This window comes from Balaenoptera physalus, assembly GCF_965194825.1.
Source record: "Balaenoptera physalus genome assembly, chromosome: 10".
In the NCBI taxonomy this organism is placed as follows: domain Eukaryota; kingdom Metazoa; phylum Chordata; class Mammalia; order Artiodactyla; family Balaenopteridae; genus Balaenoptera; species Balaenoptera physalus.
The window spans coordinates 46,447,202-46,470,422 of NC_138889.1; the positions used below are offsets into that span (position 1 = coordinate 46,447,202).

General features: G+C 36.1%; 1 protein-coding gene and 1 pseudogene across 8 annotated transcripts in view; one reads left to right on the forward strand and one right to left on the reverse strand.

Annotated features, from left to right (window-relative positions):
• NAALAD2 (N-acetylated alpha-linked acidic dipeptidase 2) overlaps positions 1 to 23,221 on the reverse strand; it is a 115,041-nt gene that overhangs the window by 17,031 nt on the left and 74,789 nt on the right. For all 7 annotated transcript variants that reach the window (XM_082409894.1, XM_082409891.1, XM_082409890.1 and 4 more), the window contains 12 exons: positions 20,563 to 20,656; positions 19,321 to 19,419; positions 14,492 to 14,577; positions 14,097 to 14,216; positions 13,910 to 13,992; positions 11,306 to 11,369; positions 10,294 to 10,361; positions 7,185 to 7,276; positions 5,202 to 5,292; positions 3,362 to 3,626; positions 1,485 to 1,566; positions 196 to 288 (listed from right to left, as the gene is read on the reverse strand). In XM_082409894.1, coding sequence (XP_082266020.1) covers positions 196 to 288; positions 1,485 to 1,566; positions 3,362 to 3,626; positions 5,202 to 5,292; positions 7,185 to 7,276; positions 10,294 to 10,361; positions 11,306 to 11,369; positions 13,910 to 13,992; positions 14,097 to 14,216; positions 14,492 to 14,577; positions 19,321 to 19,419; positions 20,563 to 20,656 — 1,237 coding nt within the window. The remainder of the gene's footprint in view (positions 1 to 195; positions 289 to 1,484; positions 1,567 to 3,361; positions 3,627 to 5,201; positions 5,293 to 7,184; positions 7,277 to 10,293; positions 10,362 to 11,305; positions 11,370 to 13,909; positions 13,993 to 14,096; positions 14,217 to 14,491; positions 14,578 to 19,320; positions 19,420 to 20,562; positions 20,657 to 23,221) is intronic.
• Positions 14,590 to 23,221, forward strand: part of LOC309636688 (mitochondrial import receptor subunit TOM6 homolog pseudogene) — a 115,408-nt pseudogene continuing 106,776 nt past the window's right edge. The window contains exon 1 of the transcript XR_014268520.1: positions 14,590 to 18,690. The product of XR_014268520.1 is annotated as a mitochondrial import receptor subunit TOM6 homolog pseudogene (transcript). The remainder of the gene's footprint in view (positions 18,691 to 23,221) is intronic.

A 23,221-nucleotide genomic window follows, 5' to 3' on the forward strand; every position in this document is an offset into this window, starting at 1 on the left:
TACACAATATGAAATTAACTTTTCTGATAGTACAAATTATACTGTTATGCATGATCTCACCCATATTTCCTTCAGTATACATATCCACTTTCCACTTGTCTGATAGCAGGAGTGTGAAGCAGACCTTGGGTATGCTGGTTTTGGTCACAGTGACATATTTGGTGTCCTTTAGTGGAACAGCTGTTGCCTCCTTACCTATAGAATGGCCTCCCTGGTAAACCAAGGGGATCGATGAATGCTCTTTCCAGGAACATCAGTTGGTCATTCATAATTCTCACTGCAGTGGGGCTTTGAGAATAAGAAATAGATAATTAAAACCCTTACCATGCAACCACGTTTTAAAATATTAAATAAGGATAAGGCATGAGGAAATAACCTTCTAAACTCATAAATTTTTTTAAAGAAAATGCATATAAAACACACAGTAAGGCTCATATGGTAAGCTACATATAACAGCAGGGGCATCTTTCTATTATTTATAATAAGCAGAGAGACTGATTGGGAAATGGTTTGTTTTGTTTTTCAAGATCACAGACCAGAAAGAAGTGAAAGACATTTTTAATTCTTTGTAAGAGGAGAGCCAGGCCTCCTGCAAAGGTAGGCAGGGTGGACTGCCAAGTTGTTCTTGATAAACCAGTTAATTCTACTGTGGAAGAAAGGAGCAGAGTAAAGGCTAAACAAGACAGAATGAAGGGAAGTTGCAGGAGTCTGCAAGGAGGGAGACAGCTGCTTCTAGTGGGCAGGGAGTTCCCTCCACACTTGGAATCTGCCAGCTCTCTTTTGGGGTGCTGCATAAGTTCCCTAGGCTGTCCTACAACCCCAGGGAGAGAGAGGGCCCTCACAATGACTGATACAGCTTTCTGCCCAGATGGGAGGTGGCAAAGCTTATTCTGATAAATCTGAAAAAAATTAAGAAATGCGACATGGACCGTAAGGTGGAACAAATTATGCTTGTTAAATAATGCTTTGAGTATAACTTTTAAATTATTTTTCAACCTAACAACGGCACGAGGTTAAATGAAACGCAAAAAAAAGTATTAGTAAAGAAAGAATTTCTACACCGTTCACAGGAATATTGTGACTGTAGTAAAATATGCCACAAATGCACTTAAACCCATAGAATTATGAATTACCAGAAATAGAATTCCTATCATGCAAATTCCTAAAGACATGTCTCCTTGGCCCTTGCCATGGGATGAGTTTTTAGTCTATCATTCCACAGCTATGTTCCTCAAACTTTAATGTGAATACAAACTACCTGGAGAGTCTTGTTAAAGTGCAGAATTCTAATAAAGCAGGCCTTGGATGGGGTCTGATATTCTGCCTTTGTAACAAGCTCCCAGGTGATGTTGATGTTACTGGCTGGCAGACCATAATCTGAGTAGCAATGATTCAGAGTTGAATGCTTCTGTAAGTGTACCCAGTGCATTCCAGTAACCAGATTGCTTTTCCAAACAGTAGGGAGCTTTACATTTGAAACTTACTTATTCAGATCAACTTGTGAAAGTCTTCTATGAAAATCTGAAGCGGACTTTGAGAAGTTTTTCACAGCAGAAAATAAGGAATCTTTTTTAAAAAATAGAAAAGTAGAAGGGAAATTAGTAAGCATGAGTGCTTCATATTTCAAAGGTTCATTTTCCAACCCCCCCCCCCATTCCAGATTGCTGTGACTGAATAGATGTTGAAACTGTTTTTCTACTGAGTCTTCTTGCAGATCCATGGAAATTATTAGAAAATATTGTAACAAAGAAATAATGTATAAAATTGAAAATGGCAAAATCGGTTCTTAAGGAAATAACAGATTTCAAGAGTTTAGGACATAAAAAATCCTTTTAACTCAATTTATCAGAAACCCAGCATTCATTTATTTATTCATTCAATACTTACTTATTGGAACAACTCTTCATATAGATCTAAGCACAATTTTCTAAATTTTCTTTGCTTCAGTTTCTAGATCTTAGTGCCTGCTGCTCGTCGTAACTTTCTGAAGGTTACTAATTCTTATGTAATTATGTTCCAAAGCCTTTACTGACCACCCGCTACTCATTCTCAGCACCCCTATAGTACTCTCTGTGCACCCCTTTAATAGCTTATCCCCTGCATTTTGTCTTCTCCTTCCCCACGAGAATTTAAGCTCTTTGAGGACAATGACTATTTCTTTTTTTTTTTTTTTAATTTATTTATTTATTTTTGGCTGTGCTGGGTCTTCGTTTCTGTGCGAGGGCTTTCTCTAGTTGCGGCAAGCGGGGGCCACTCTTCATCGCGGTGCGCGGGCCTCTCACTGTCGCGGCCTCTCTTGTTGCGGAGCACAGGCTTCAGATGCGCAGGCTCAGTAGTTGTGGCTCATGGGCCTAGTTGCTCCGCGGCATGTGGGATCTTCCCGGACCAGGGCTCGAACCCGTGTCCCCTGCATTGGCAGGCAGATTCTCAACCACTGTGCCACCAGGGAAGCCCCAATGACTATTTCTTAATCTTCCTTATATCTCCCAGGAAATAACACAGCACTTGGTACACTGTAGACTCTCAGTACCTATTTGATAACTTTGATATATACTAAGAATATGTACTCCCAGAATAATAAAAGAAAACGGTTGCAATAAAACAGTAATAATAGCTAACATTATGAGCACTAAGTGACAGTCACCATTGTTTCCACATACCAACCAAATGAAATCTCCACAGCCATCTTGGAAACATTTCATTTTACTATTTCACTCATAATAAAACTGACACATAGAGGGGTTAAGTAACTTTCTTAAGGTCACACAATGACCAAATATTAGAGCCAGGATTTGAACCAGGAAACTGCTTCCAGACCCAACGCTTAATGCTCCTACACTACACTACACTACATTTCACTTCTGCTTTGCAGGAGATACATGATGTGGAATAGCAACCACAAAATGGCCAGATATAAAAGGAAAGAATGCTTAAAACCATGTAAAAAATCCTCCACGTAGAAAAACATTAATAGGTAAATGCTATAGTAATAATGATAATAATGTAACACTACATATATGTAGTGGAAGTGGTGGCTTTCTCTACTTTCCAATCTTTGTGTAATATTGTTACATTTTAATAGTATTGTTCTTATAACAAAACATTTTTAAAGGCAGCAATATGGGGAAAATATTTACCAACCCAATGTTTGTAGCACTAAGCAAAATGGATTCATCCTACAAATATCAAACTAAATCACATTCTTTAATAGGTGTTTAAAGATTTTTTTCTATAAGTCAGGATTAAGAAATGAGGCAAGGATAAATTCTAGGATGAAATAGTATGCATGGATGACAATAGGAGGTGATATCTTAAAACTCTAACTTAATGATTATAAAATATCTGTCCAGCCATTTCTTACCAAATGATACTTGATGGTCTCTTAATTGTTGGTCATATTTCTTGGATAAACTGTAGATATCTGTTGCATAGTTTTCCAAAGTTTTTGCATAGTCTTGAATGTTGAAAGGAATGATTTTAGAGTCTGCAAGCTCATAAACCAGTGCTCCTCGTAACTGAGCTACAGCAAGCTGTTTTTTAAACGTGGAGTCATAAAAATTCTCTACCAATTCAAATGTCTCGTAAATTGTATGGTATGTTGGATAGCTGCTGTAATTATCTGTTTTCTGAAAAAAAAAAAAAAGGTGGGGGGGACCGAGTATATACAAACATTAAATACTCAAATTATAATATTTTATGGAATCATAAAATGATCGTATTTAAAAACATAACCATACGGTACCCTGAGTTTTATCACGAGTGAAAAAAGTTAAGTCTAATTAACTAAAACCCCACCACCAAATCTTCACCCATTTAAAATTTTACCATTATTCATTTTATAATTCATATAATCTTTGTTCAAAACACTGCTTCTTGAAAATTTTCCCTATTGCTTTGTTTACAATTAAATTAAGGAGTACATACTCAAATTGCATACCAGCACAGTTTAAAATTATCTATCAACTGATTGAGAATGAAAGGTTCTGAGCAGCTAAGTATTGTTATAGCTGAAGGATTATTCAGCTGACACTTTAACAACACAGGTTTGAACTACAGGGGTTCACTTATACATGGAATTTTTTTCAATAAATATGTACTACAGAACTACACGATCCCGAATGTAAAGCTATGTGTGGGTTTACAACTGCTGGGAGGGTTGGCACCCCTGTTGTTTAAAGGTCAACATTTCAGCCCCTTCCCTGCCTTCCCAAACAGTATATAACCACATGCCATTTAACCTTTGTTACAAAATTAAGGGTTACCATTATAAACATAAATTATTACAGGGTGGTACTCCACATAAATATATTTTATTTCTTAGGTCTGCCTTTCTTAACTTTAGTTTTTACCTATCTGCTACTTTGCCATAAAGCTATCATTCTTATTGCTTTTAATATCACTAAAAGGCACCCCTGTATCAGTCTCTCTCCCTCTATCTGATATTCTGCTTTTAATCTGCATTGTCTTAGAAACTAGATAACTTTGCTCAGAATGATGACCGTATAAAAGTGAACAGGCTTTGACAGAGGTAAAGCGCATCTCTTATGTCTGATGTGTAATGAGTATTAGTATACAGATTTATGCATTTATTATGGGTTATTCTGAAGCTGTTTTTGCTTACTTCTCTGTTAGCTGTATTCTGGATAGTCAAATTTGCAAGGGATATGTATTCTAGACAAGCAAGATGTTGGCATACTGCAATTATGATTAGAAAATGACTAGAATCTGTGACAAATCTGAGTTTACTGATGTAATCTTCAGTTTGGTTTATGACATAATTTATAACAGACAAACAAACACGGTATAGGTTCGAAACCCATGTACTCACATATCATCAATGTGTTTGAGTGGCAATGGTGCAATGCAGGCAATGCAGAGCAGAAAAGAAGAATTAGATTTTCCAACAAAGCCCCCATCGGGAAAAGGATGCAAACCTCTTGGTAGTGATAACCAGCTAAGTACCTGGCATTACTCTATCAACTACCACTTCACTCAATAACCCTGGCAGTGAACATTCACAAAATAGCTCAAATTATTTCCTAGTCCATCTACGAAGGGACCTGCAGGCTATCTCTATCCCTGCAATTCTTCCCAGGCCACATGTCCACTCGGTGCCTGGTACCCAACAACTAAATGACAGAATTCCTAACAAAGAGAATGTGGATGAAGTGCTATGTATCCAAAATAATAAAATGGCTTACCCTATTCTTAGTGTACCGGACTCTTCCTGAAGCAATTCCAAGTCTCTGAAAATAAGCTTCAAAATCACTTCCAGATCCCAGCTTGTTGATTCTAAATGTAAAATGTGATACACATACACACACACACGAAGAAATAAATGCATAAATAAATAATATAAAATTAAATAGATGGCACCATGAATCCTGTCCTAAGAACTGCAAGGAATTGTATGGCACATTTATAAAAATTAAGAAAAGGTATACCACCCTCAAAACACTTTCCTATCACACCTATTTATATGTGTGATAAACCTATAAATCTGAACTGATTAAAACCAGAGTCGGGCAGTGACACTAAATATGGCAGCCTGGTAACTATGATATCTTCCGTATCTTCAGCATTTATGGTATTTGTTTTGAGGGAAAAACAAATAAGATACGGTCTCTGCCCTCAGAGAATTATAGTAAGAAAACTGCCATGAGAAAGTCTACATTTAAGATCATGAAGACTCAAAGTGCCTTAGTTTATTTCAGAAATAAATCTAATTATAATATATTGCTTTGCATGTAATTAAGAAGCCACTACATACATACATATATATAAATAATATATAAATATATACATATAAAATGTAATGACGGGATTTCCCTGGTGGTGCAGTGGTTGGGATTCCGCCTGCCAGTGCGGACACAGGTTTGACCCCTGGTCCGGGAAGATCCCACATGCTGTGCAGCAACTAAGCCCGTGAGCCACAACTACTGAGCCTGCGCTTTAGAGCCCATGAGCCACAACTACCGAGGCCTCGTGCCACAACTACTGAAGCCTGTGCACCTAGAGCCCGTGCTCTGCAACAAGAGAAGCCACCGCAATGAGAAGCCCGCACACTGCAACGAAGAGTAGCCCCCACTTGCTGCAACTAGAGAAAGCCCGCACACAGCAACGAAGACCCAATGCAACCAAAAATAAATAAATAAATAAAAACTTTAAAAAAAAATGTAATGTCATAGAAGATTTTCATTCAAAAATAAGTCAGTAAAACAGAATATAAAATTACATATGCATTAAGAACCTAACTATATACTTCCAAACTATTAGACATGTTTTTGAGATTGAGACCTTGGGATGTTTTTTAAATCTTTTTTTCTACTCTAGTGTTTTTTTGAATAAGCATTTAAAACATAATGGAGGGACTTCCCTGGTGGTCCAGTGGTTAAGAATCTGCCTTCCAGTGCAAGGGATGTGGGTTCCATCCCTGGTCAGGGAACTAAGATCCCACATGCTGCAGAGCAACTAAGTCCATGTGCCACAACTACTGAGCATGAGAGCCACAACTAGAGAGCTCACATGCCACAACTACAGAGCCCACCCGCTCTGGAGCTTGCATGCCACAACTAGAGAGAGAAACCTGCGCACCACAACAAAAGATCCCACGTGCCGCAACTAAGACCCAATGCAGCCAAAAATTAAATAAATAAATAAATATTTTTTAAAATATTCCTGTAATAAAAAAAAACATAATGGAGATACATTTAAACTTTCACAAGACTTTTTTGCAATATGGAATGAAGCTATAAATTGCTACCACCAGCTGGTTTTAGAAATAGTATAGGAGTAGAAAACAAATATAAACATAAAATAAATACAAGAAAGCTGCTATTGTATAAATGAGAAGTAAAAGTTAATTCTTACATAAAATCTAAACTAATTAAAGGTAAAGACATAACTTGGTAGTTACTGATAATGCACCTTAATAAGTTTAGAAAGAAATAATCCATCATTTGTTTTTTTACTTCACTTGAATTGTATTTATTAATGTACTTAATACATATCTGAATGTAATTTTATGCAAGAATGCAAAATAATGGCTAATAATTTTTTACTAAAAATTTGCAAAAATACTCTCAAATTGTTGAGACATCTGAGAATTGCCTGTCTGGAGATACAAGGGGCAAAGGGGAACTCAACTGATCGTGTGATAGAAAACGTACATACAAGTAATTTACCTAGGCAAAGTTTTATTTTCAGATGAAGGGTCCTTTTCTAACCAGCTTTCATAAAGAGATTTATTCTCAAAACCATCATCCGGGCTGGAGATCTGGAAAGATAAATCAAATATCGGGAATAAGAGGTAGAACAACTAAATTTACGCCAATATAAAACCCCATGTTAGTTAATATCAACTTTTATGTTTATCTACGTGAACATTTGTGTATCATATTCTTTACAGAGAAATATGTTTATGCAAATTGCACGAAAAAAATCCAGCCCAAATTCTTGTTCATTTATAATTCCCACTTATTTGTAATTTTGCCATGTCCTTAGGAAAAAATTTCTTGCTTATACTGGTAAACTTTTCAATAGCATTTCAGATTTTTAACAAGTGTCATCACTTCAATGTTGGGCAGCTTAGATTTCTTTCAGTGGGAAGTCACTGGGAGAAAACTTTATATATATAATATTTACTTTAGTAAATTGCTTTTGTCCAAGATGACCTACAGTGAGGCCTTAGGGCAGGAGACAGACATTAAGAAGCTGAGCTTGAAATTGTCAATGAGTCCTGGTTTTGTAGGGCAGGTGGGGTGAGGAGGAACTGTTATTTTAGAAAGTCTGTGTTTAAACAACGTTGGAATTTGATGGGTTTTTAAAAAACTACATAACCTCAGGTTTCTAGTTGGGAATTTTAAGAACTTATGTATATACATAAACATTTTTTATTACCCTCATTAAACACATACTTACAAACTTATACTTGCCTTTTCTTTCTCCACTCTAAGAAAAGCAGAAGCATGTGGTGGGAAAAAAATCATCATACATATTGGCTGCATTTTATTTGTTTGTTGGTTTACAGCTCTGCTTTGTTCAAAAATGGACCAAAGACAGACCCTACTTATGAAATGCTGAAAGCATTATAACCTTTGGTGTATTGCTTCCTTTCTCTAAACCCTAGTTTCCCACATGTGGAAATGGGGATAATGGTGCCCATCTTAATCCAAACAATATCTTCTCTGATATCTTCTCAGGCCTTTATACAGAGTTGGTTATTCCCTCATCATAGCATACGAGGTCCTCAGCTTAAAAACAGTCTCGGCACCCCACAGAGACATCCCCTCCCCACCAGCTTGTGGGAGCTTCAGGGATGTTCTGCTCATTTCCAGCCAAATGACTGGGTTCTACTCTGTACTCTGCTTCTGCCAATTTGCAACAGCTGAGATCCTGCTCCAATTCCTACAAACTGCTTGAACTGAATTCCCTGCAAAATCCTCTTCATTTCCCGGAATCATACCATCCAGGTCTAGCACCAACCAGAACTGTGTCCCTATGGCCTGTACAGCTAAGATCAGAATTTTCTGTTTCAGCTATATGCGCTGTCATAATTGCTGGTTCTCCCCCATTATTTCAACACCTTGTCCATTTCCTGCTTCTATCAGGCAGGTAGGTTCCCTTCTCTCTAAGCTCAGCCCTCTCCACCACACTCCCCAGCATGGTTTGACCGTGCCAACACACACTAGGGGTTGATAAAATTGTAATAAACAGTTTAGGAGGATAAAAGTCTCCTTTTTCTACTGGGTTTTTGTATGGCCACAGATAAGCATCTGCCTTTGTACAAAGGGGGGATAGAATGAAACTTCTGCTTATTGGCCCTGAAATTATTATTATCCCTCACATCAAAGGCAGGAGCCACCTCTGTAGGACAGAACATGAATGCATATTCTGAGAAGGGTTCTCCCAATAAAGATTGTCTTTACAACTTGCTTTCAGATGAGATGTTTTTATGGGACATTCCAATGAAAGGATCAAGGACATAAGCTACCCAATACAGTGAGAGAGTTGTGATGGGAATAATGAGAGGATTCTCATTTGGGAGAATAAGATGTTAAAGACACTAACAGTGAAAAGGAGAGGGCAAGATTAAGGAAGATTGGGAAATAGTACCTACAGAAAAGTGATACCTACTTCACATTGTCATCTACGTGATACCTACTTGAGAGAAATACGTCTATAGTTAAATCCTATAACAAGTAATTATTTAATGATGTACACAGATATTTAATGAATAGATTACATAATTTTTAGAGATTCAGAGTACATTAGAGTTTTCAGAGTATTTTATATATCAATAAGTAATATTTATAAAATTCCTGTGTGCTAAGTAAGCATGTGGAATTATTTCCATTTTGCTTTTAGATTTACTACAGCTTAACCTATTCACTACACTGATACAGAGTAATCTTTCTAAATGAATAAATATGATAATGTGCAACCTTGTTAAAGATTCTTGAATTTCTCCATCACCAAATTTCTGAACCCCTTGACCTATTTGTCATGCCCCATTTTGTACCAGCCTTTCACCAACACTTTATGCTTAGGTCACACTAAGTTACCTACAGGTCAAGAAATATGTTCTTTCATACCTCCACATCTTTTTTAGGTACTGCATCCTCTGTTGAGAAAGCGTCTCCCTTACCTTCACATCCCTCCATATTACAGCCCAACCATTAATTCTTCAGGAAACATCCTCTAATGTTTTCCCACTTCCCCAGCTGCCCCAGGATTTTAGCTTCTCTGTTCCACAATTGTTCTCCATTGTATATAGTATCCAATATTCTAGTGAAATATATATAGTTCCCCGTTTATAGGTCTGTATCCTCTCTAGATTACAAAGTATTAGGATTCAGTAATGTTTTCCTTTTATCATTGCTGCTGCTAGAATTCATTTTATAGGGCCTGATACATAGTAACCACGTAATAAACACTTGTTGAATGAACGAATGAATGAGTAGCCAAGGCAGTCTTTGAAACAAAGGCTTTTCCATTCCAGCTCAGCGTTCTTTCTGTTATATAAAAATGCCTATGCCAGACGAAATGATAGACCCCATACTTTATGACAAATGTATACAATTATTAAGAACTATTATTAGGACAGAAACTAGCACTACTATTTTCATAGTTATGTCACATAAGTAAATATTATATTAAAGATTTTGTTCTGCTTAGTTATATCAATACAATCAGCTATGTGTCTCCAGTTTAAAAATAAGTATCACTAATTTAGAAAACAAGTTATTCACTTACTATTCATCAGAAAACATTAAGACAGAACTACTTATATACCTCTTTTGTCAGTTTATACACCAATTGGTAAAGAAGGGGTGTACAGTCAACTCTGAGAGTATAATTGCCTGAAAAATAAATAAGACACACAGAGTATTTTAATACTTCCAAATGAAACTCCAATCTATTTAATTCTAACTTTATTTTCTAATTATAAACAAGATATAATAAACTTCAAATTGAAGGCGTCATTCCCAGAGAATTAAAAATAGGGTGGAAATAATTCTTCAGGGGTGAGAGAGGCTGCGGTACACACTTAGGACATTGGAGGGCATAGGTGGACTTTGCTGCTAAGGCAGCAGCTCTCATCCTTCAGTAAGGCAGTATCACTTAGGGAGACTTTAGCAAAGGAAGTGATAAGGCCACCGTATTCTTTCTTCATTCATTCAATTCAGCCTTTTTTTCTTTTTTCCCTGGCTGCACCGCTCGGCTTGCAGAATCCTAGTTCCCCGACCAGGGATAAAACCCGGGTCCACGTCAGTGAAAGCACTCAGTCCTAACCACTGGACGGCCAGGGATTTCCCTCATTCATTCAATTCAATAGTATACATCAAGACATTAGACTACAGCATGTCAGTAGCTAGTAAGTGTGCTTTGACATTTATCTAGAAATAATAATACAGTGAAAGCCTATAGATATTAATGTCACATGTCAGGGTCAAAAGGTAGTCTGTAGTTTGTACTCACTTCAAATTTGCTCCAGTACATACAGGAAGTATTTCTGTATGAAATATTCTGTAGACCAATCCTTTTACTATCTCCACATGAAGAATGTAATTAAATACTAGAGTTTTAACTAGTAATCCAAGATAGGCAAATGGTAAATATACTAAAGAAATTAGGATCAATAGCTTAGTTATGAATCATATTGATTTTCTCTCTGGTAAAAACGGAAAATGGAGGTATTATCGAGGTGTCTCATAGGAGAGGATAATCTTAGAAAGTTTACAAGCTGAATTTACAGACTTAAATGATGGTATACTATTTAATAACAACCCAAAATAAAATTTACCTTCTATAGATGAATCTGAGTTGATATAAGCAACGCTTCTCTCCTGAAGTGATTTTACATTCTCCTATAGTTGAAGCAAAAGTTGTTACTTAACTCACAGCATTTACAATTGTGAGAATGTAAAAAAAATAATTTAGTATAAGAGTGGTCTACAAATACCTTTATAAATCAAATACCTATGCCTTTGACAATAATTTCTGAGAAATTATCTGATTGGTTGACAACATGAATTCAGTTAAAACAAGTAAGAAAAATATTATGATGCTGTAGCTACTGTTTATAGCAATAGCAGTGAGCCCTGAGGCAACAGCATTTTGAAAATGTGGTTCCTTGATCTCCTGCAGCAGAATATGAAGGGTAAACCTCACGGAATCTCAGCCCCACCCCAGATCTACTGAATAAGAATTGCTCAAAGTAAGGCCTGGAAATCTATAATTTTTAAAAGGTATCCCTCGCAATCCTTACATACATTAAAGTGTGAGATCCACTGAAATTGGACACCCATGTAAATTTATCATTTTAAAAGTGAGTAGTTGGAAATTTCCATTTATCTAAATATTTTTTTAAAAAAGATATGATGAAGAAAAAGAACAAAAAAGCAGGAGAATAGAGAAAAAAACAAGAGGGAAAGAAGGATGGGCAATAAAGAAAGATGTACTCTCTCTCTCTCTCTTTCTCTGATTCACACACACACACACACACACACACACACACACATCCAAGAAAAATAAAGCAGAGAAAAACTAATGTCATCACACTCAGATGAGAATATGCTGAGAGACCACTTTACTTCTCTTTCCCTCTAGCTTTGTACCTTATAAGAACATGTTACAATAAAATCATTTAAAGCTGTAAGTGGTTATCACACAAATGAGGATTCTTGCCTCTACAGTTGCCCACACAGGCCAGATCACAGCTGACTCTGCTGTAGATAGAGTCACAGTTCCCATTATAACAGACTTACAGTAGAAATAAAGAAGGTTCCTTAACTATATTTAAGGAAGGTGGGACTTCCCTGGTGGCTCAGTGGTTACGAATCCGCCTGCCAATGCAGGGGACCTGGGTTCGAGCCCTGGTCCAGGAAGATCCCACATGCCGCAGAGCAACTAAGCCCGTGCGCCACAACTACTGAGCCCACGTGCCACAACTACTGAAGCCCGTGCGCCTAGAACCCGTGCTCTGCAACAAGAGAAGCCACCGTAATGAGAAGCCCACACACCGCAACAAACAGTAGCCCCTGCTCACCGCAACTAGAGGAAGCCTGTGCACAGCAACGAAGACCCAGCGCAGCCAAAAATAAATAAATAAATTTATAAAAAAAAAAAAATAAAGAAGGTAACTATGCTGCTGAATGTGATCAAGAATCTGGTAGAAAACTGGAAACAGTATTGAAACTGTCTTTTAATCCACATGTATTTAAATTAATGCAAGGCATATTATATCTTGGATTTATTTTATCTTTATTTTAAGCTGCTGAAATTATAGGAACAGAGACATGTATTTATATATACATGCATTCATAAGAAATTACATATTTCTAAAAGTAAATGACCTTAATGAAATTTGATTCATCTAAATTAACAGTCTATCCCAAAATACATATTCATAATACCAACATAATAATAAAACCTCGCAATATAAATGGAATAAAGCATAAGTGATACAAGTAACTGTATGTGTGTGATTTTACCCCCATATTTATTTATTTCATATTATTATTTTAAAGTAAAGTAAGAGGAAAGGAGTCAGAAGGAAAGCATTTAAAAACTAGACACAATGGCAAGAATTATAAGACACACTTTAAAACAATTCTATAAAATCTGGACTTATTAAAGATAAATAGAGGATGGTGGAGGGAAAGTGCTTTATGGTGCACTTGCCTTTATAAAAATGCACAAGCTTACCTTGCACATTTAAGAACTTAGAGATACTCAACAGAGAGGCTAAGGGAAGAAGATGAAAGAGGGGGCCTAGGAGAGACACATAAAGACTAAGCATTAAGACCCAGTGAAAATAAAAATTAATCATAACTGAAGGAAAAATAAACCCTTGAAATTGTAACTCAGTTTACAAAATTATCATATTATACTCAACAATCAGGAACTTTTGTGAATGGTAAAATATACCTGTGGTTACAGTTATACATGGAATCTGTAAATGTGAAATTACAATCAAAGTATAGTCACCTTAACAGAACATCTTATGTTCTCTTAGATGGAAGAACTCCAAGGAAACTTCAGAAGCTTGAAAATTAACTCCAAGTATCTGTATCAGTTTTTACATAAGTTAATTCATTTGTCAGAAACAGCCTGCTAGTTTTAATTACTTTTGGAACTTAACAGATTTTTTACAAAACAAATACAAATAGAAACTAAAATATTTTGACAATAATAAATAAATTTGTTTGTAGCCCAATAATTAAGAGGATATTCTGTTTTGCCAATCTGATATGATAGTAAAAGCAAACTCTAATTCCTAAATTCTCTTGGGTATTTATCCAAATTAAAACCATATTAGGTAATGGAACCTATCTGTGATTATCCAGAGATACGTATATTTGTTCCCTGTTGTCCAAGAAAATAAGAACTTCTCTGTCTTATTTACCTCAGCCCATTCTGTGGAACCCAGAAGTCCAAATTCTTCTGCATCCCAGCTGGCAAAAATGATAGTTCTTCTTGGTCTCCAGCCTGTAATCATTGTTAACATACATAGTTAGGTACACCTGCCTAAAAACAAAGGAAAATTCAGCGAGTCACTTTTTGTCATCACCTACCAAAGAAACATTACTTACCTCTACTCATCAGTTTGCCAAAACTCTGAACAACTTCTTGCAAAACAGAAGCCCCACTGGTTGGGTCAATACCTCCAAATACCCAGGAGTCCCGATGACCTCCCAGAATAACATACCTGTCTGGGAAAAAATGTGTTCAAAAGAACTATAACTTTGAATACATTATAAAGAGTAGTAATTTATGTTTTTAAATTAAACTTCCTCTCGCTTGAGTTTCCCCATAGAAAATAATCAACACCATAAGGTAGAGTCTTCTTTTAGAATTATACTTTCTTATTCCAAATTTAGTTGTTTCACATCAGCCAGAAAAAAATCAATTGTTGACGAAAATTTATCTTCTCTTACTCTTGTAATCTTTGTAAAAATAAAATGTCTAAAATAATCCACCAACTCACCAGGTTCCACAGATCCTCTGATAGTTCCGATTACATTGTAAATCCTTGTGATTTTATTGATGTTATGAACATGCATTCTAACCTTCCTAGAATTTCAAAAGGAACAAATTACTTCACATAGAACATTATGTCTAACAGCTTTCTTCCAATGTTTTATTATGAGAAATCTCAAAAGTACAGAAAACTGTATAATAGGACAATAAATTCCCAAATACCCACCACATAAATTCAATAATTGTAATATTGTTGAATCACTTGCAAGTAAGTTGCAGACATCATGACAGGTTACTCCTGTGTACTTAAGCATGCTCCTTAAAGACAAATTTTAAAAACCAAATATCAATATTTTATATTTTTCCTCCCTCATAGCCCTACTGTTGATATTTATTTAAAGTTCAAAATATTCTATTATTAAACATGCCTTGGGTATTCATTCTAAAATTTATAAATACACCCTATACAATTACAAAAATAAGGGAGACAGCCCATTATCTATTAAAGGTCAAAGAAGCTTATTTTTAATGTGTTTTATATGTATATTAATTCCTGCTATTCAGTAACATTTCCCAAGATTACTGAAAAAGTCTATCAGTACATTGTTAAAGGGCTGACTGAATGCTGCCTATAAGAAACATGATAAATTCTATTGTTAAATGGCAATTTGAGAAGCACCTGCTAAAATGTACAAGACAACTATACGATGAAACTTTTCCAGGTCATCACTGTTGATTCTGATTTGGGCCTGCCTTTTAAATATTCATACATCAATTATAATTAACCAAATTAGAATTCACAAGAAAGTACAATCAAGCTCAGAAAGTCAGAAAAAAATGCCATTCACATTTTATAAATCCAAAATGACATGGGAAAATGTTGAGCCTCTTTTTTCACAAAGGAACAAAAGTTTTTAATCTATGGTGGGCTTACAGGAGGTGGGCAGGGAACCTACTTAGTACTTCATTTTTGAATGGAAGAACAAACAAGTCAAATCCTGTATATTAAGTGCAAATTCTGGTTTTTCTCCCCCTAAAAATACACTGTGCTTCTGAATGCATATGTAATTCATGTGCAGTATTCAACTAAAATTGCCTTTGGGGGAAAACTAATCAATGGGTGTTGTCTTGCATTTTAAGACATTAAGTAAAAGATTTGTTTCTACTACTGAATGATAAAAATTAATAGCAAAAATACTCTTTAGCATGTGTTTCTAAGGATATGAACCTAAGATCTATTAGTAAGAAAGCCAGCTTCATTGATGTATGTCATTAAATGAAGAAAATTAAGTAAAGAATACTGTAACAATGAGGAATGAGGAAAAAAATCTATTTTAATCTAAACATGAAAATAAACTGGCTCTCTGCTCAGATTCTCAAAGAAGCTCATCTACATCTTTAATCCTTATATCTTTCTGGTTTTTAGTATCATTGACTCCAGGAGTACCTAAAAGAATTATCTAGAGAGGTGCTGCTATGGCTTCCAGTGGGGTCAGTGTGAACGATGTGGGCTCAGCAAATAAAGTCCCCGAAATTCTGAAATTCCGGACAACTTGGGAGATTGGCTTTGGGGCGTCTACTGCTTCACCACCAATAGGAATGACTTCCAGAGAAATTTGATCCTCAGTTTGGGACTCTTTGCTGTAGGAGTTTGGCTGGCCAGGAATTTGAGTGACAATGACCTAAAGGCACCTCAGCCAGGGGTGTAGCCATAAAAACACATAGAACCCCTGTGCTGTATCTGAACCTTCCAAACACAGGGCCTCCCATCTGTGACCATTACATGACTTGCCCTGATGGCAACTGAAGTTTGATTCAGATGGGCACCTTTCCTTCCCTGCCTTGTAATACTTCTTGTACTCTATTACAAGTTATTCATTAAGGGATGTTGCCTATAAGCTTAAATTATACATAATGGCCCATCTCTGGGAGCCCTGCTTCCCAGGTAATGAACATTAAGCTAAAATTCCTTTTTTTAAGCTCACAGGAAACAACCTGACCAGGCCCACCAGTGAATGACTGCAGGGAGGAAGAAATTAACACATCCCCTCTGCAGGCTGACAGGAACCAGGAAATGTTTGACTTTACTCCCTCCCCTTTTAGTATGAAAGGAGCCTGAATTCTAACGCAGGCAAGATGGTTCTTTGGGGCACGCCATCTTCTCGGTCTGCTGGCTTTCCGAATAAAGTAGTTATTCCTTGCCCTAGCAACTCATCTCTCGATTATTGGCTGGTCGTACAGTGAGCAGTAGAGCTTAGGCTCGGTAACAGCCTGATTTCCTTTTCTTTGCTGAGTCCATTCAGAACACCCTTCTCTGGTCAGCAGGCAGGTTTCAGCTAAAGTGTTGTCCTCTATTCCTTAAAGTTCTGTACATAGTTCCTAAGTTTCTGCAGGGGATGATCTTTGCTCTTGTCTTTGTTCTTGATCTAATCTAATGGTATTTTAACAAATATTTGAAATAGAGATTATGCACAAAGGAAAAAAAAAAGAATTATCTACAGTTGACCCTTGAACAGCATGGGTTTGAACTGCATAAGTGCCCTTACACGTGGATTTTTTTCACTAAATATGCACTACAATGCTACATGATCCGCAGCTGTTTGAATACACAGATGTGAAACCTCAGATATGGAGGGCTAACTGTAAAGTAATATGCAGATTTTTGACAGGCGGTGGGCTGGTGCCCCTAACCCCTGTGTTGTTTGAGGGTCAACAGTATTTGTTTGTCCTGTTATCACCTCAAACTCATCATGTTCCAAATAAACTAAACTTCAGAATGTAGGCTCCACAGGGCAGGGATTTTTGCCTGTTTTGTACACTGATGAATCCCCAGTGCCCAGAATGGTACCAGGGGTATAGTAAATGCTCAGTAAATAATTGTGAATTGAATGAATATACTCCTGTATGGAAAAACTGAGAACAACCTTAGCTCAACCATCAGAGTTACCTCTGCCTATCATTATCTTTGACTAGGCTATTTTACAACTCTGTAGTGACAGAACTTAACTTGTAGTAATGTAGTAATACAAATAATTCACGCCCACTGAAATGCACAATTTCTCTAGTGAACGTTCAATTGACTTCCCTCCTCCAATGTGGAAGAAATCAGTTTTTCAGCTATTAAGCACACTCATTTCAGCATTCCTAAGGAGCTCATTTTTTGTATCATCTTTGAATTCTCCTTTGAACCAGTTTTAACTCCTTTCTGGTCCCCTTATTAACTAATGCATTAAATAAAATTTTTACACATGTTCAGTTTATATTTGTATGAGAATTATGGTTTTACTTAAAAAAAAATCCTTTATCATTTTTGGAAGTCCCACTGAGATGTACATGGGCTCTGCTTGAAGAACCAAGAATGGGCAGCTTAAAACCAGACATGTCTTCTTTTGGCTCTCAGATGTAAATCCCAAGCAGCAATAGAATTTTAACTTTGCTGAATCTCTGTATCTCTAACTTAATTTTTTTCTGTTGATTCTGTGTTTTGTTTATGTTTCTAGTTTGCTTACAGTAGGTAAATTATTCCCTTTTTGTGGTAGCAATGTTTAAGAATTTAAGGTTTCATGCCTTGTCATTTGGTAATCTCTGTAAATGGATCCGTAGATTATCAAGATCTCTTTTGGGTGAGAAATGACATACATAGTCTTGTTTTTAGCAATTTTTAAAAAAAATTTGTGTATCTGCCCATTTTGAGCTAAAATCAAATAGGATTTTGTGCCCATGGTGAAGGTGAACATTTTTTTGATATCTTGACCAGGTAAATGTTCTGTTTCTGAGTTTACTCTTGAACTGTGACTGAAGCTATATGTTTATTGATTTCTCTGTATGTTTCTGTTTATAAATCAGAAAGGCCTATATCTTTCATTGTGTGCCTCTAGAGAGTATTAATAATTAGACAATAAAGTCTCTTATCTTAAAAGAACTCCATTCTAATTGAGAGATAGAGATAAATAAGCACTTATATAAAAATATTTCTAAAATCCCCATAAAATAAAATTGAACTTCTAATACTTTAAAAGTTCAGAAAAAAAAAAAAAACTCTTACAGAAATTAAAAAACATTCTAAGAATACAATTTCACATTGTTAAAGTAAATTGTTAGCAAACAAGACTGATTTAATCATTTTAGCTTAATAAAAACAGCTATATTTTCTCTGATTTATCAGTGTTAAGTTTCCCTTCCTCTCTACATTTCAAGCAAATCAAAGTACTTAAAGTTCTGATCATGTCATGATGTTCTGCAACTCTGTATAAGCTGTTCTCTGCCGCTGGCATTTCCTGCCTATCTTGATACTTATTTTTTCTGCAGAATTAAGCTCAATGAACACATATTCTGTGATCACTCCTCGAAGTGCTCTCGTGGGTTAATAACAATAATAGCCAAAATGCTAAGTGTATTGAGCCTTACAGTACTTACCTGCTTACCCATTTTAACTCATCTAACCCACCCACACAGGAAGTGATCAACAAAGGTTGGCTCCTTTCTCTCTTCTCTTTTACTCCTTCCCTCAGGTTAACCTAGTGCTTCACATGCATAGCGTTTTGACAGTTATCTGAAAAACTTAAAAAGGTTAGGTGAAGAGGGAAGTTAAAATGTTAAACCTATAACTCAAATGTAATTTTTGAGATTTACAAAACAAATGTTGTGATATCACTGTTGGAAGAAGAATTTAATACATCATTCCATAAGTAATTCTTAAGCAATATAAAATAATTATTCATTATGAAAAATGAGAAAAAGAAGATAAGCAAAATATATCTGGCAGAATATTTATCTTGACATTTTTCCATTAAACATGTAAACCTTTTCTAGGATACTAAAGTAACATAAAATTACCTGAAAGAATCATGCCCTATGAAGCCAGGCCCGATATTATAATTCACCTTAAGACTTCCCTTCCAGCTCTCATCTGGTGGAGCAGTTCCTCCCAAATAGCTGTCAAGAGAACACAAAAATGACAGAAAAATGCTGAGCATCACAATTTCTTAGAAGAAATCATAAAGTGTGATGATGAGATATTTCACTCATTCATTTAACAAGTATATATTGAGGATTTACTAAGTGCCAGGTACTGTAAAATTTCCTTGCCTTGTGGAGCTTACATTCTAGTGAGAGAGCCATAACTGAGATAAATAAGGAAAATGTTTAATATATTACTGATAAGAACCAAGGAGAGGAATTCCCTGGCGGTCCAGTGGTTAGGACTCGGCACTTTCACTGCCTGGGCCTGGGTTCAGTCCCAGGTCGGAGAACTAAGATCCCGCAAGCCGCACAGCATGGGCAAAAAAACAAAAAGAGCTAAGGAGAAAAAAACCAACCAAGATAGTGAGGGGAAATAGGAAGCATCAGCCTTTCTACTTTTGACTTTAATTATTTACATAGGGAAGCATTAGGTCCAAGAAATCCTAAACATGTGAAATTCATGACTGTGTTAAAGAGAAGAAATTTCTAGAAAAGCTGCTGATTACATAGTAGCCACTCACAAAGCAATTATCAAATTGTATTGGTACATACATTAAACAAAAATAGAAGTTAGGTGATTTGAAAAGCAACACAGTTATACAATACAATAATAACAAACATTAATTGAATATCATATTATAGATACTTTATATACATGATCTCATCTACTTCTCATAATAACTCTGTCAGGGAGAAACTATTTCTGTCTTCATTTTACAGAGAAGGAAACTGAGTCAGAGAAAGATTGAGTAACTGGTATAAGTTCACACATCTGGTAAGTGGTGGACATTACCACATTTTTAAAATGCAGGTCAAATACAAATATCAAATGAAGATCTAAGAAAATCTAACTACTTGAAAAATCTCAAATCAGTATTTTTATCTTTGGACATAGTTTTGCTTTTGAGACTTTCATTTGTAGCAAACAAAGTAATGTTTTCTTATTATTTCTTAGTCATTAAACTGACTGCTCTTCTCTTATGGAAAAAAAAGAAGATGTGGTCTGTTCTTCCTATTTTAGGAGTCATTCTGATACAAAACATATTCGTTTTAGAAGAGAAAATGGACATACTAGTGTAAAATATCTTATTCTCAAATCCAACTAGAAAACTATACCGTAATAATATTTCTGCATCATTATATCCAATGGGATGTACAGGGATTTGAGGGATTCCCACTCCTTCTTCAACATCAAGTCTGAAGGTGTACTCTGCAAAAATCAATTGCATAAGAGGAAAACGATTGAAGAATCTGAGTAAGGGGTATAAAGGAATTTCTTTTATTACTATTGCAGATTAGCTATATGTTTAAAATTATATTCAAAATTTAAAGTCCCCCAAAAGTCAATTATTGTTTTATCTAATATGGTCTATTTAATTTGACAGTAAGAAATTAAATCATTTACAGTTTAATGTAAAATCAATTATAGGGATTACAGACTCCCCAACTTGCTTTGACATTTCATGTAATTCTCTTGAATTTTACAGGAATATTTTATTTCCTCAAGGATATCTCAAATCCTTCTTAAAGAAGCTTCAGTTAACCAGATACCTGGAAAATGCGTCCCAGATTCTGAAACTAGAAAGAATTGTAAAAGAAAAATTAAAGGGAATTTATGAGATATTGTGAATAAGTGATAAGGTTCTTACTCAAACAGTAACAATATTCTCCTTAAAGGAAGATGAAAAGTATTGTCAGACTTAAAACCTAATTGGGACTTCAGCTTTCAGCCAAAATAGAGTTCTCTAGAGCATTATTACCACTATCTTAGAAAAAAGGAAGGTTTCAGGACTTCCCTGGTAGTCCAGTAGTTAAGACTCTGAGTTCCCAACACAGTGGGCCCAGGTTCGATCCCTGTCAGGGAACTAGATCCCATATGCCGCAACGAAGATCCTGCATGCCGCAACTAAGACCCAGAGCAGCCAAATAAATAAATAAATAAATATTTTTTTAAAAGAAGAAGAAAAAAGGGAAGTTTCAAACAAGTGACATCAGATTCCACTTAAGAAAGTAAAAAAAGAAGAGTAAATAAAGCAAAAATAAGCAGGAGAAAGGATATACTGAAGATCAGAGCAGAAATCTAAGAAATAGGAAACAGAAAAATGATGGAGATTATCAATGAAATCCAAAGCTGGTTCTCTGAGAGGATTAATAAAATTGATAAATCTCTAGCAAGACAAATCAGGAGAAGAAGAAAAAAGATATAAATTGCTAATGTCAGGAATAAAGATGAGAATAGCACTCCAGTACCTGCAGAAAAAGAAAGAGAAAGAGAAAGAGAGAGAATGTATTATGAACAACTCTAAACCCATAAATGTGACAACTTAGATGAAATGGACAAAATTCTTTTTTTTTTTTTTTTAAGAATTTCACATTTATTTATTTATTATTTATTTATTTATTTTTGGCTGTGTTGGGTCTTCGGTTCTGTGCGAGGGCTTTCTCTAGTTGCGGCAAGCGGGGCCCACTCTTCATCGCGGTGCGCGGGCCTCTCACTATCGCGGCCTCTCTCGTTGCGGAGCACAGGCTCCAGACACGCAGGCTCAGTAGTTGTGGCTCACGGGCTTAGTTGCTCCGCGGCATGTGGGATCATCCCAGACCAGGGCTCGAACCCGTGTGCCCTGCATTGGCAGGCAGATTCTCAACCACTGCGTCACCAGGGAAGCCCGACAAAATTCTTAAACAACACAAACTACCAAACCTCAGTCAAGAATAAATAGATAACCTAAACAGCCATATATCTATTAAAGAAATTGAATTTGTAGTTAAAAACATTCCTACAAAAAAAAAACACCAGGCCCAAATGGATTCACTGAAGAACTCTACAAACATTCACAGACAAAAATCCAACCCATTCTATATAAACGCTTGCAGAAAAATGAAGAAGATGAAATAGTTCTTAACTCATTCCATGAAGCCAACGTTACTGTTACCAAAATGAGACAGAGATATTACAAGAAAATAAATTGATAGCAATAAGGGATAAACGATATCCCTTATTACTAAAGACAGATTCTTAATAAAATTTTAGCAAAAATCCAATAATATACCAACACTATGAAAAGAATAATACATTGTGACCAAGTAGAGTCTGTCCCAGGATGTTTTGGTTTAACATTCAAAAATCAATCTGGGGAGTCCCCTGGTAGCTTAGTGGTTAGGATTCTGGGCTTTCACTGCCATGGCCCAGGTTCAATATCTGGTCGCGGAACATCCTGCAAGCTGTGCAGCATGGCCAAAAAAAAAAAAAAAAAAAAAAATCAATCTGTATAATTGAAAAAACATAAATAAGAACAACTTAAGATCATTTCAATAGATGCAGTAAAAGCATTTGACAAGGGGCTTCCCGGGGCTTCCCTGGTGGCACAGTGCTTAAGAACCCACCTGCCAATGCAGGGGACGTGAGTTCAAGCCCTGGCCCGGGAAGATCCCACATGCCGCAGAGCAACTAAGCCCGTGCGCCACAACTACTGAGCTTGCGCTCTAGAGCCTGTGAGCCACAACTACTGAAGCCTGCACGCCTACAGTCCATGCTCCGCAACAAGAGAAGTCACTGCAATGAGAAGCCCACACACCACAAGGAAGAGTAGCCCCAGCTCGCCGCAACTAGAGAAAACCCATGCATAGCAACGAAGACCCAACACAGCCAAAAATAAAAAAATAAAAAAAAGCATTTGACAAAATCCAGTACATATTGCTAGTGAAATGAGATAAATGTGCTAAGATAAAAACTCGTAGCACTTTAGAAGTGAACTTCCTCAATCTGATAAAAAGA